Here is a 12,381-nt window from a genome sequence, read left to right as displayed (position 1 = left end):
ATGCAAAATCCAGACCTGTACGAACTCACTATGCAAGTGCTGATCTAGAAGGAAAATAAGTAGCAGCTCCTGGATGCAAGTAAAATGTACACGTGAGATCAGTGAGATCCAAACATGTACTCAGTGACCTCATTTTCCTTTGAAACTGAGTGGATAGTCAGTAGGATCACCTACGCAGGGTGGTGGGTGTACTTCAAGACTTGTGGTAACAGAACGTACTTTTTCTATGTCACATTTTCACGCCATGTAAAAGAAATCAGGTACCATCATGTGCACACACTGAGCTGAGGGAGAAATTGTTTTCCTGAATGTAATTTAGAAGACCCCCACATAGGTGTTCTGCTTTACTATAATGTAGGCTGAACTGGGGGACGATTTCATTAGAAGCCATAGAAAGTATCCGTTAAAACGTAACGGCGCTCAGAATAAAGAAGAATATAATGGCCAAATGAGCTATCTGTAGAAACACAGCATTGTCTGTTCTTTTCTTGGCAATAGTCAAAGTCCTTGTCATATCAGCCACACTATTCATTCTCAGTTTCCCTCTTTACCTTCTGCCAGTGAAAGCAGAATTGATGTATATATGACATTGAGTACTATTTTATGCATTTATGAGTACTATTTTATGAATTTCTGTATCAAAAATGACATTTCATTTTTCAGTGACTTCAGAGACAGATGCATCATGAATGGTTTTGCAACAAAATCTTCGAAGTTCTCTAATGCATTAACCAAGAGAAGCTGAATGGTGGCAGAGGGTCTAGCACCAGCAGATGGCATTCATTCCCTGCAATTCCTGCAGCAGCAGGAGGCACTGAACAGTGAACTTGCACCACAGCAATGTAATATGCGGGATCCTAAGAGAAGCAGATAGTTAACCATAAGTTATTTTCCTGCTATTTGACAAAATTTTTCTTTCAAAGCATCATTTAATTTTTTCCATCATTTCAGGAAGGGCTTACACATGAACACTATATAGAGGTAGATTGGCCACGTCAGAGCAGCAGGGTTTGATATTCACTTTGCACACTCGTAGCGATACTACCCAGTTCAAGCCAGTCTGTCTCACCCAGTATTTTCCTTCCCCAGTAGCATTTTTCCATGAATAACAGATGGAAGAACCTGACCTCTTTTCCGAGTCCAATAGCACTTTTATTCTATTGCTCTTCATGTTCCTAAACACCCTGCTAAGGTGCTAAAACTATCAGTTTATATATTTGTAACAACTATTTTGAGGCTTTTTTATGGTTAGAAATACATGACCTATGGCACTTGGCAAATAGAAAGAATAAAGGACTTAAACATGATTTTTTTTTCTCTCGAACAAAACAGAGCATTACCCCCATGAAGGTACAGACTAAGAGCACACTGGCAATTCTGCAACACCATATTGTTCCACCAGCCCTCTGACCCTGATGCAGGAGGTATCAGGCATGGAGGTGCTGGAAAGTGGGACCAAACGTGCAGCTGCCCTGACTGCTGGCGCCTTTCACCACCAAGCTCCTGAGGAGGAACGGAGGGGCTTTCTGCCCTGGCATGCCAGCTGCTAAGAGAAGTATTGTATATGAAAAGAAAATGGAACAGGCAAGTGGACAAACAAATATAGGCCCATGAAGTAAAAAAATTAAAAAAAAAAAAATCAGTTTAATTTCCATTGAGAAAATAAACAAAATGCAATCTCATCTGGAGTTTCAGTAATATGTTTACAGTAATGTTAAAAGCAGGTGTTACCTGTTCTAAGAGATTCTGAAGCCTCTCTATTTCACAGTCTATTACAAATTTCTTTTCTTGCCTTCGGTCCAGATCTTCTAAAAGCCGCCTGTAGCTGGCATCGTTAAAATTCTCCACACAGATGGCACTGACTTGCCAACTATTTTGTCCTGCTTTTTCCATAATTGCTTGAAGTATTGAATAACCTAAAAGAGAAGGATACAATACACTAGTAACACAATCATTGCGTTTTTCGAATAGGAATTGTCCTCAATCAATATTAGGTCTCTTAACATTTGTTCCTGCGGGGAAGGGAGTAAGACAATAATTGTATCCCTACCTATGCTGCTTGTCATGATCAGCACACAGCACGCAATTAACAAAACCTGCAATGGCTGTGATCAGAATGCTGGGAGTGAGCATTATGGAGAATCGCCATATGATTCATACAAACAAACTCTTCCACTCAAGCACCAGATTCAGCTTCTCAGATTAGTTTTGTAAAGTTTCCGTATCTGGGCATTTCACCACAGCAAAGGAAAAATCTGAGCCCGCTCATTCAGAGGAAGCATTTGCATACCACAAAAGCATTCAAATGCTTCAGTTTGGGTTGGTTTAATAACAACACTTTTAATGCTTTTAATGCTTCCTAGCATTAAAAGCAGCTTTTAATGCTTCCTAGGAAGAAGTCTTTGTTTCATTTAATTATACAACACATTTATATGCCAGTATGAATAGAAATTATATTAAACTATTACAGAGCTTCCATATAGCTTGAATCAATGTATGTAAAGAGATTAGAGGTCAATGAATGAAGGGCACCAGAGAAGCATTAACTGTTACTACTGGCAGGATTATTGCTCTTTATCTGTACCACTATTTGACGCCACCCGTGTTGTCTTTGAGGCCATTCACAGATGGGAAAGGCAGTGTCCTGTCAGAGGTCTCCCCCTGGACCTGCAGGGCAGGCTCTCTGTCTGCAGTCTCAGGCTGCCCTGGCACACCAGCCCCTCACCTTCTTCCCGCTCTTGTTTTATTTCTCACTGGGGATGTGCAGTACAGAGGCGGCAGGGGAGCTTATGACATGACTTAGGACAGCTTGCAAGCCTCATCTTGACTTGCCTAACCAACTCCTAAAGCAGAAAGCATGTATTATTTTACTTTTCATCCACAGTAAGTCAGGAATTTGTTTAAAGAAATGAAGATTGTACACCTCACACCCAGAGTTAATGTTTAAAAAAGACAAAAAGAACAGCAGAACAGATATGTTTCTCAATAACATGCTCATACAAATGACACAATTCAGAGAAGGTCCTTCTGTTTAGAACCACAACAGGAAGTATTGTGGCTTTTAACTCATTATCTGGCAGAATTTTCCCCACTAGCTTTAAATGAAAGATTTAACCTCTTAAAAATTTTCCTTAGTGATGTGGCTGCCCAGGGGTAGCCTCCTGCCCTCTTCAACAAGAGGGTCCCATGCCAGAGTGCAATGACCCCCAGGAGTCATTTTAATGCACTTAAAGATGCCACTGCATGACAGACTCCCTGTAGAAGAACTATGAGCTATTCCCACAGACTTCAAGACGAATCTTTGTAAGTTACATTTCAGAAAGAGCACTTTTGAGTGTGTGGTTCCTAACTAACTATTTAGCAGAAGACCTACAACACAACCGAAATCTGAGTTTGCCTCTGGTCAAATAAAAGTAGACAATAGTATTATGAGAATATGAAGTTTTTACGACACATGAGAACCTGACTTTCTTGCAAACCTATGAGTAGTTATTTTTCTACTGGGTCCTATAACATTTTCAGTCTTTGAAATATTAACTTAAAATGTGTATTTTCTTATCATTATGACATTACACACCAGCATTCCAAAATGAACATTTATTAGGTTTTTTCCCTCCAATTCAGATGACATATTTTAGATAAAAATACTAACAATTATAATAAATACATAAAATGCAGAACATATTTTAGAGCATAAATGAGACATTTATTTTATGAAACAGTATTTTATTGCAGGAAATGAATTCAAATACTCAATATATTGAGTATTAAAACATTTCTCTACTCAGCATATATTTTTAACCCGATGACTATTATTTTTTTTCTAAGAACCATCAGCTTTCCTGTTAATTGCTGCATAATTATTCTGCTTTTCCTGTTGCTATATTCAATCTCCTTTTTGTCTGTAATTATCTCTGCAAATCATGATGGGATTCTTTCCCAAACATTGTATTTCTTGCTTCATTTCCTATTCATTTCCATATATAGACGTATATTAAAACCACTCCAATGTTACAGGGGTTCCTGCTTCACTTACATTGTAAATTTGACTTGATCTTTGCTACCAAGGCAGTCAACATTTACTTAATTCAGCTTCGTGACACTAATTAACATTTTCTTTGATTCGGAATGAATGGTGTTTGAAGCAGCAATTGACATCCCCTCTTTCCTTTCTTATTTCACTTGGACAACTTAACTAAGATGATTTTGATCAAACTGGTAATTTATCCCAGCATGAAGCATGACAAATATCAGACAAACACATAGAAAACCTTTTCTTCTATCTTGGATCAAGGTTTCACTTGCCACATTTCATTAGCAACTACCTTCATTTAGGTATTTGAAGCTTCTGTGGCTTCTTATCAGTAGCTGGCACTTAGATGTGGGTTTTCACATATAGGCACAACACAACTAAACAGCAGTAAGTGGATACGGTGCAATAATCTCCATCAGAAGAGTTCAGAGTCCCTATGCAAGTAATCAGTGGTATGGTCATCTATTCAGTGTGCAGGAACAATTTCTAATATACCAGACTGACAAGGAAGAAGTTTACACAGAATGAATAAAGGCATTCACAGGCTCACTTGGCATAAAAATTAGACATGCTGTGGAGAATGCTTATTTGTCCAAAATAATTGGCTACAGCTGACAGGGGAAAAAAATTGGTTTCTGCTAACATTTTATAAGGCAAAAACCTCTGAAACCAACCTGGGATAGTTCTCAGAAACTGAATGTTCCATTTCTATTCAAGAAAAATTCCTAATCTTTAGAAAGATGTTTGCCCGAGTAAAGACAGCAGACATGAATATTATAGCTGTCATCTAAAAGGTATTTATTTTCTGTTTACCTGCTGTTTATCCCCAGTTATGCTACAGACAGATGAATGATTAATTTTCTGGAATACATTCCCTCCCATTTATTGCAAAATACTATTTGTTGCATGAAAGCAAACCAAAAAAATCCCTAGGCTAGCTCATATCAGCTGAGGTGCACAATCCATGTTTTTGTAAACAACATTATTTAAGAAAATGTTTAGGACTGTGCCAATATATAAAAGTAAGCTAAGTTCTCTCACAAATTTTTATAGTAACCCTTCCTCATCAACTAATTCAACCTTGAAATGCAGATAACTCATTTATTAAAAAAGACAAATGATTGTGTCCAAGCATAACTTTGAAGCCTGGAAATTTGTATCAAGATGTTCCTGGTCCTTCATGGATCCTGCCTTTTTTTCTTTTTAATTTGCAAATCTATGAACAAAATAGAACACCAACAGAACTTCCTGAAAGCACAGCTGAAGTCCTCCCAAAATGCAAGGACATTACATGCAAGAAGGACTTCTTTTTCCTCTTTATGGGACTGTATTCTGGGGAATTTTCCCCAAATGACCTGCTATGAGAAGTCTACCAACTGATTTTTGTAGGTCACTGCTAAACGTAGATACTATTAACAGCTGCTTAAGGACCAGTAATACCAATTCCACCTCAATATCCTGGAACCAAAACAGAGACAGGGCAAGCCTGCAAAGATTTTTTTTCTTCATCTCTTCTCTCCTTGCTTTTCTGTTCTCTGGACAGGTGGAATTGTGATGATCTACCACACTGTTATTTTCTATTTTTTTTCCCCAAAAGATAACACACACTCATAATGTTGGGAAAAAACCCCACGAACCACTCCCCCTCCCCAAACATGAAAATGAGAAGTTATTCTATTCGTTTCCTATAAAATCAAAGCTGGAGATCCCTACTGCAAGAAATTTATGTATTGGGGTTGATACTACAGTTAAATATATTACAAACAAAATCTCAGATTTTTTAAGCCTTCTTTCCTCATTCCACAACACACTGGCATTTTTTCATCAAAAAATGCATCAGCCATAGAAGAATAATAGCATATGTGCACCTGGTGCTGTAGAGACATTAATACTTCTTCAGAGTCAGGTATCTTCTGGGGGCAAAAGTGTGTAAAATGGGCAATTTTGTAGTCCAGGATTTCTCCTACTCACTGCAACATTGCTGTAATTGGAGCCTATACACAACCTTCCTCCAGCCAAGTAGCTGAAATCATGAGAAATCTTTTTGATTTTACAATTTCAGTTGCCTTTCACGCTTTTTTGTCTTCATCTAGGCTTTCCCCTAACCAATTTCATTTCAGCAGGCAATGATTTAATTTCATTTATTTCAATTTAAATAAAAGGTAAAATCTGGTATCTAAATCTCTTCAGCACTTTCAGGATAAACTGAAGAGATAGAGGAGCACCATCTTGACTTATTTTTTCTGCTGGAATGAACATTTTTCCTTTTTTTTCCCCCTTTTTTTTTTTTTTTTTTCCCCTTGCTTACTTGCTTGCTTTCATTAGAAAATACGTCAGTGATCAATTACAGTGATATAATTAAATTTCAATAACTTTCATCTTCCAGCAGCCTTTTAATTCTGGGAAACCATTTCTCCAACCCTCTAAGCACAGGCAATCATTCCTGATGGTCTTGACAGGAGACAGACAGTGAAGTAGCTGCTTGCTCCAAACAGTATCACCCCCAGTAATAATTCTCATTTTGGAACTTTTGTGCAGTAACCTATTATTAATTTTCTACGGTGAAGGGGATGCAATATTTACATATTAAGACTGTATTTTACTATGGGTAGCAGGCTAACAGTACTGAATCACTGAGTTAACAGGTTAATAAACTTGGAAACAGCATATGCAATATATTTGTTATGACCTCAGGCACAGAAAACATCTCTGACGAACATGGGTCTTTTCCAAAGATGGGCTTATATGGGCTCATATGCTCTACACTACTGAAATGCAGATTCATTTGCTTCTTTTTCAGGGACAGTTAATTTTCAAATAGGAATAAATCCCATTCCCAAGATTTGTTATGATCCCAAAAGCCCCAGACACTGCTAGAGCTACTTTACGAAAGCTACTTCCAACTGTAGGAATTCACATTAGGGTAAGTTTTTTATAAATCCAACACACAGCAGAAGTGAAGAATAAACAATAAACCATTTGGGAAGGATAAGCCAATATATTTAATATTCAGAACTGGATTCATGTTGCTTAATTCTAGCTGTTTACAGAGTAGTTGTCTAAGTTAATCATCCAAGCTTTCAAAGGAGAGACGTGTCCCATAAAAAAACCCATTTTTTGGTCTTAGATATCTATCTCAAAGGTGCTTTTTCTTCAGTGAATACTGAAGGAGTTTGGACATGAGGCTTAGTGAAAATATCTACCATTTATTTTATCTGGCCAAATCTTGTTGAGATGAATCTAGAAAATACAGTGACGAAAACCATACAAGAAATTTACAGTATGAGGGATGCATGACGATACGTTCCACCAATAACTACAAGCACTCAAACTCATGTATATTTCATTTTTCATTCCTGTGTTTATTATGTTTTTATTAATATACAGTTTTGTTTCAAATTTCGGTCAGCATAGAGCTTCCCAAACTTAAACACAATCCCTTGCACCCCTGATTTTCTCTGCAGATTGAGTTGGAGTCAAAACATTCAACAAAATATACATACGGATTGGCCAATTCAGATGACAGAGTGGAAGCTAGAACTGCAGGTGTGTTCTGAGTCCTTCTTGGGTCTAATTCACAGGAATGATACAAAGATTGGAAAGTAAGACAGGAAACTCAATAAATAGTTCCATCTATTACTCTCAATCCCTCCATCCCCTAAGACATATAAATTATATTTAAAACATTCTAGATAGATACCTTTCTTTGTCCTTAAAAATCTCTAAAGAGGATTCTGCCACATCCTAGATAATATATTCATTGCTTAATTATCCTTATCGTTAGGAGATGTTTTCTAAAGTCTAATCTAAGTCTCCCCTGGCATAATTTAAAGCCACTCCTTCTTGTCCTATCTCTAGTAGGCCTGGAGAACAGTTTGTTCCCTTCTTCCTTAAAGCAATCCTTTATGTAACTGAAGACTGCTGTTACATTTCTTTTCTATCTGCACTTCTGTTTCTAAAGCATGATTCTCTCCATTTTTCCTTGTGGAAAATGTTTTACTCTTGATTCAGACATTCTTCCTTGCTTTCCTCTGGGTATGTTGCAACTGATTCAAATTTTTCCTGAAGTACAATTGGGAAAATGTGATGTATTTAAAAAATGTATTTCAGAGTACACACAGTCCTCTTAAATTTTTGTCCTCTGCAAGCTTAACAAATGTATTTTATATTTCTTCATACAAATCATTAACAAGGATACTGGAAAAAAAAAACAACAACAAGAATGGATCAATACTTAATATCTCTTTATTTGACAGTGAATTTCATATACTTCTTTCTGAGTTCAAGTGTGATCAGTATTTTATATATCTTCTAGAAATTTCATCAAGGCAAAATTTCTTTAGCTCATTGCCATGGGTCGACCTTTGCTGGATGCTGGGTGCCCACCAGACCCTTTGTCACTCTCACTCCTCAACTGGATGGGATGAGGGAAAATGTGGGTAAAGACAAAGAAAGGGAGAGATCAATCACCAATTACTGTCATGGGCAAAACAGTCTCAACTTGAGGAAATTGACTTAATTTATTGCCAATCAAATCAGAGTAGAATAATGAGGAAAAAAGTCTTTAAACCACCTTCCCTCCTCCTCTCCTTTCTTCAACCATGCATACGGTTGTAGAAGGTCACTCTTGCCCAGAGAAGCTGTGGATGCCCCATCCTCAGAGACATTCAAGGCTGCAGTGAAAAGGGCTCTGAGCAACCTGGTCTACTGGAAGTGATACCTTAGGTTTTAGCTTTTATATTTTTCAGATCCTGTACTGCCTAGTGTGTAACTCTGAAACTTCATATAGCCTGTTAGCTACTGTTTTCACATCTTGGTTAGACACTACAAACCCTCTCTGGGCCTGAACTCAAAGACACCTTCTTGCCCCAGGCCCTGAAATATGTAAACTGAGTCTCTGGACAGGGGGAACAAACTTGGGGTTACTACATCATTACTTGAAATTATAATAGGAGAATGAACCCTGATATGCAAATGGACCAAACTTATAAAAGTGTGAAAAACCCGTGACTCAATGTCCATGTTGGGTGGAGTCCCTCAGAGGCTTTTGACTCCCAAGGTGTGCCTTTGAAGGCCCTTCAAATAAATACCCACTTTATTCTCTTAATAGCGTTTAGCCTCTGTTTTCAGGTAGCCACCTCAAGGCATCAGAAGGTTCCCTGCCTGTGGCAGGGCTGTTTGAACTTGATGATATTTAAGGTCCCTTCCAACCCAAAACATCTACAATTCTATCACCAGCTCCACTGTGTACCTCCATGGGCTGCAGGGCCACAGCTGCCTTGCCATGGTCTGCACCACGGACTGCAGGGGAACCTCACCTCTGGGGCCTAGAGAGCATCCTATCCCTTCTTCTGCACTGACACCGGTGTCGGCAGAGCTGTTTCTCACAATCTCACTTTTATCTCTGTTGCACAGCTTTCTCCTCTTCTTAAATGCATTATCCTAGAGGTGCTACCACCATTGCTGATGGGCTTGGCTTTGGCCTGTGGCAGATCCATGTTGGATCTGGCTTTGGCTCTATCAGACATGGGGCAAACTTCCGGCAGCTGCTCCCAGCATCCACCCCTGCAGACCCACAACCAAACCTCTGCCATGCAAACCCAATACACTCATTTGGAAAAAATTCATGGAAACCATAAAAACTTGCACTAGATTGAGACACCTAAATTTTTTCCAATGTCTAGAAAACCAATTATTTTGTAATAGAATGAAAATTGCTTTATCTCACATAATCTGTTTTTGAGAAATCCATGTTTGGGTTTACTTAGCTTTCCAAATTCTGTGTACTTTCAAAGAGATCTACTATGATGTAGATTCTGAATTAAGCCACCTATACCATCCATGATCAGGACAATTTTACTACAGATGGTTCTGAAACAAAGCTGAGGAAATGATGGATCCAGTTCAGCCATCTCCTCTATTGTACTTTTGTTTCATGTACTTCAGAATATTTGATAATATAAAGGAAACTACCTGTGAATTCATGTTTCTTGCCTCCCTGACAACTATGACCTTGAATATTTTCTTGGTGTTTGAGAGCTACCTTCAAAACAAGACCTTGTAATGGTGTATGGTCAGACTTTCTGTCCTTCTCTCCCTTAATCCTGTCGAGACTGGTACCTGTGCAGCTTCATCTGCAATATTTAATAATCCTTCCTTCCTGAGGAGATCATAAAGCTACAAGAAAATGCTGTCAATATATTACAACCATGACTTCTTTTTAAAAAAAAAGTCTTAAGTGGAACAACATAGTCTAAGAAATGTGCTTTCAGGGAGCATATGGAAGGAGGTTTGCCTTACACCACAATGGGAATTCATGATCAAAGATTCAAGCTATGTCAGCTCCCATTTATGCTACACCCACTCAGCAGCAAGATTTTTCCCCTTTGCATTTCAGAGTCTGCAGCCTTTATATGAAAAACACTGGAAAGGTGTCTCATCGAAGTGCCAAGTGATAGAGATAAGTGGGAACTTGAGAGGGACTGAAGAAAAGCCCTGGTTTTGAAGCCAGCCTGATAGTTTTGGTTGGGCTTTCACAGTTTTCAGATACCATTACCCTTCCCATTTAACTAAATGCCTTTGACTTTGCAGTCCCATAATCTTTGTTATGACAAGCATGCATGGAGATGAAAACATCCAAAGGTACTTACAGATACATGCCACAACCAAATTTTTGTACCTTGTTAGTATTTTATGTATTATTTGCTCTTATTTGTCTATTTTTAGTTATGCCATAGGCTTCAGCTATGACTGGGTCAGACGAGAGGTCTTTGGCTCCTCTGTACTTTACAAGCAGCAAGGAAGACACATTCTTGCAAATTCTGGCAAATTCTTACTACAGAAATTTAAATGCTAAATCAGAAAGTGCTTGTAATTACAGTGCTATCAAAAATTTGCAAACATTTACCTAAAAACCCCAGCAATTAAGCCAACAAGTGCAAAGAAAACAGTGGGGAAAAAACAGAACCATGTGTTATGCTTACCCTCTGTCAGATCACCTATGTAGTCTCTCTAAATAACCAGTTATCTGATACGTCATCTTGGGACAGCCATTAGGGGTAATGTGTATCAGTATTTTTAATAAAAGGGCAGAAAAGAGGACAAAATGAACCTACTTTGGAAGAAAATATCATATGTTCAAATATTTACCTTATTACCTTTTGCCAAAATTCTTAAATTCACTAAAATCTAGACTGATACTACTAAATTATCTTTCTTACACAGTATCTTCATTCAGGCATAGCTATTTTTCAGAAATTGCTAGCTTCCCCACAACTTACCTCTCCAGTCCCAATTTAACAGGATTTACTTTGCCCTGTGATGGTATACAAATGTACACAGACGTTTGTGTAAATAACATCCTAAAGAACCATGTCAAAGGATATGAACACCACCGGCTAAAGCTCTCAGGAGCTGGTATATCTTCAAATTAGCAGTACCCTAATTATTCTGGTTAATGTATTATGGTGCTGTCTTTATATTGTCACATATTAGTTTTCCCCATAAGGCATCTGCCTCAATAGGACACCTGTGCCCTAGGACAGAACTGACTGTGGGTACTAAATGAAGATGTTGATGTCAGGTCTTCTGCCTCTTTTCTATAGGGATTTGTTGGAAAAGTAGTGTTTTACTACAAAATATCTGGCAATTTCTGCCTATTGGCTGTGTCATTTCTAATACCTGCATGAGAGAGAAAATAGGAAGAAGTCTTCAGACTGAAACAACAGGCATTCACATTAACAAGCATTCATTTTTAAGGAAGTCACAACCTTAATTATATCTCTGCACTTGTGGCCATGTCCATATTTACTGACAGCATATAATATTTACGATCTTACTCCTTCCATGAGTTCTACTTGTAGATCCCAGACACATTATTTTTAATTTTAAATTTCATTTGTGTTAAGATGTTTTTGAAATCTACATTTTTAAGTATTTACCTTTTCCAGAAAAAAGTAACAAGCCCTGAGAAAACAGGACTTAAAATCCGCATGCTATGGTTATGGTTACCACTTGTTTGCAGTGAGTTTGAAATAAGTCTTACTGTTTCTTATAAACTGACACATGGACCACAAATTTATTAGAAGTTAATTGCTCCCTCAACAACCGACTATTTGGAGATAATCCAGGTGCGGGTCAACATCTTCTCCCAGGTAACAAGTGACAGGACAAGAGGGAATGGCCTCAAGTTGTGCCAGGGGAGGTTTAGATTGGATATTAGGAAACATTTCTTCATGAAAAGGGTTGTTGTGCCTTGAAATAGGCTGCCCAGGGAAGGAGTTGAGTCACTATCCTGCAAGGCATTTAAAGGACATGTAGAATGGCACTGAGGTGCATGGCTTAGGGGT

The 12,381-nt window shown here is 38.1% G+C and overlaps 1 protein-coding gene across 3 annotated transcripts in view; it reads right to left on the bottom strand.

Moving 5' to 3' along the window:
• The window catches only part of GRIA4 (glutamate ionotropic receptor AMPA type subunit 4), a gene marked incomplete at both ends in the record, with an annotated part of 215,918 nt that overhangs the window by 87,942 nt on the left and 115,595 nt on the right, over window positions 1-12,381 (bottom strand). For all 3 annotated transcript variants that reach the window (XM_082279260.1, XM_082279259.1, XM_082279261.1), the window contains one exon: window positions 1,732-1,916. In XM_082279260.1, the coding sequence (XP_082135386.1) occupies window positions 1,732-1,916 (185 nt within the window). The remainder of the gene's footprint in view (window positions 1-1,731; window positions 1,917-12,381) is intronic.

Source organism: Coloeus monedula (assembly GCF_965178545.1).
Source record: "Coloeus monedula genome assembly, chromosome: 3".
NCBI classification, from domain to species: Eukaryota; Metazoa; Chordata; class Aves; order Passeriformes; family Corvidae; genus Coloeus; species Coloeus monedula.
Note: the sequence above shows the minus strand (reverse complement) of the source record. Positions and strands in the feature narration are given on the sequence as shown.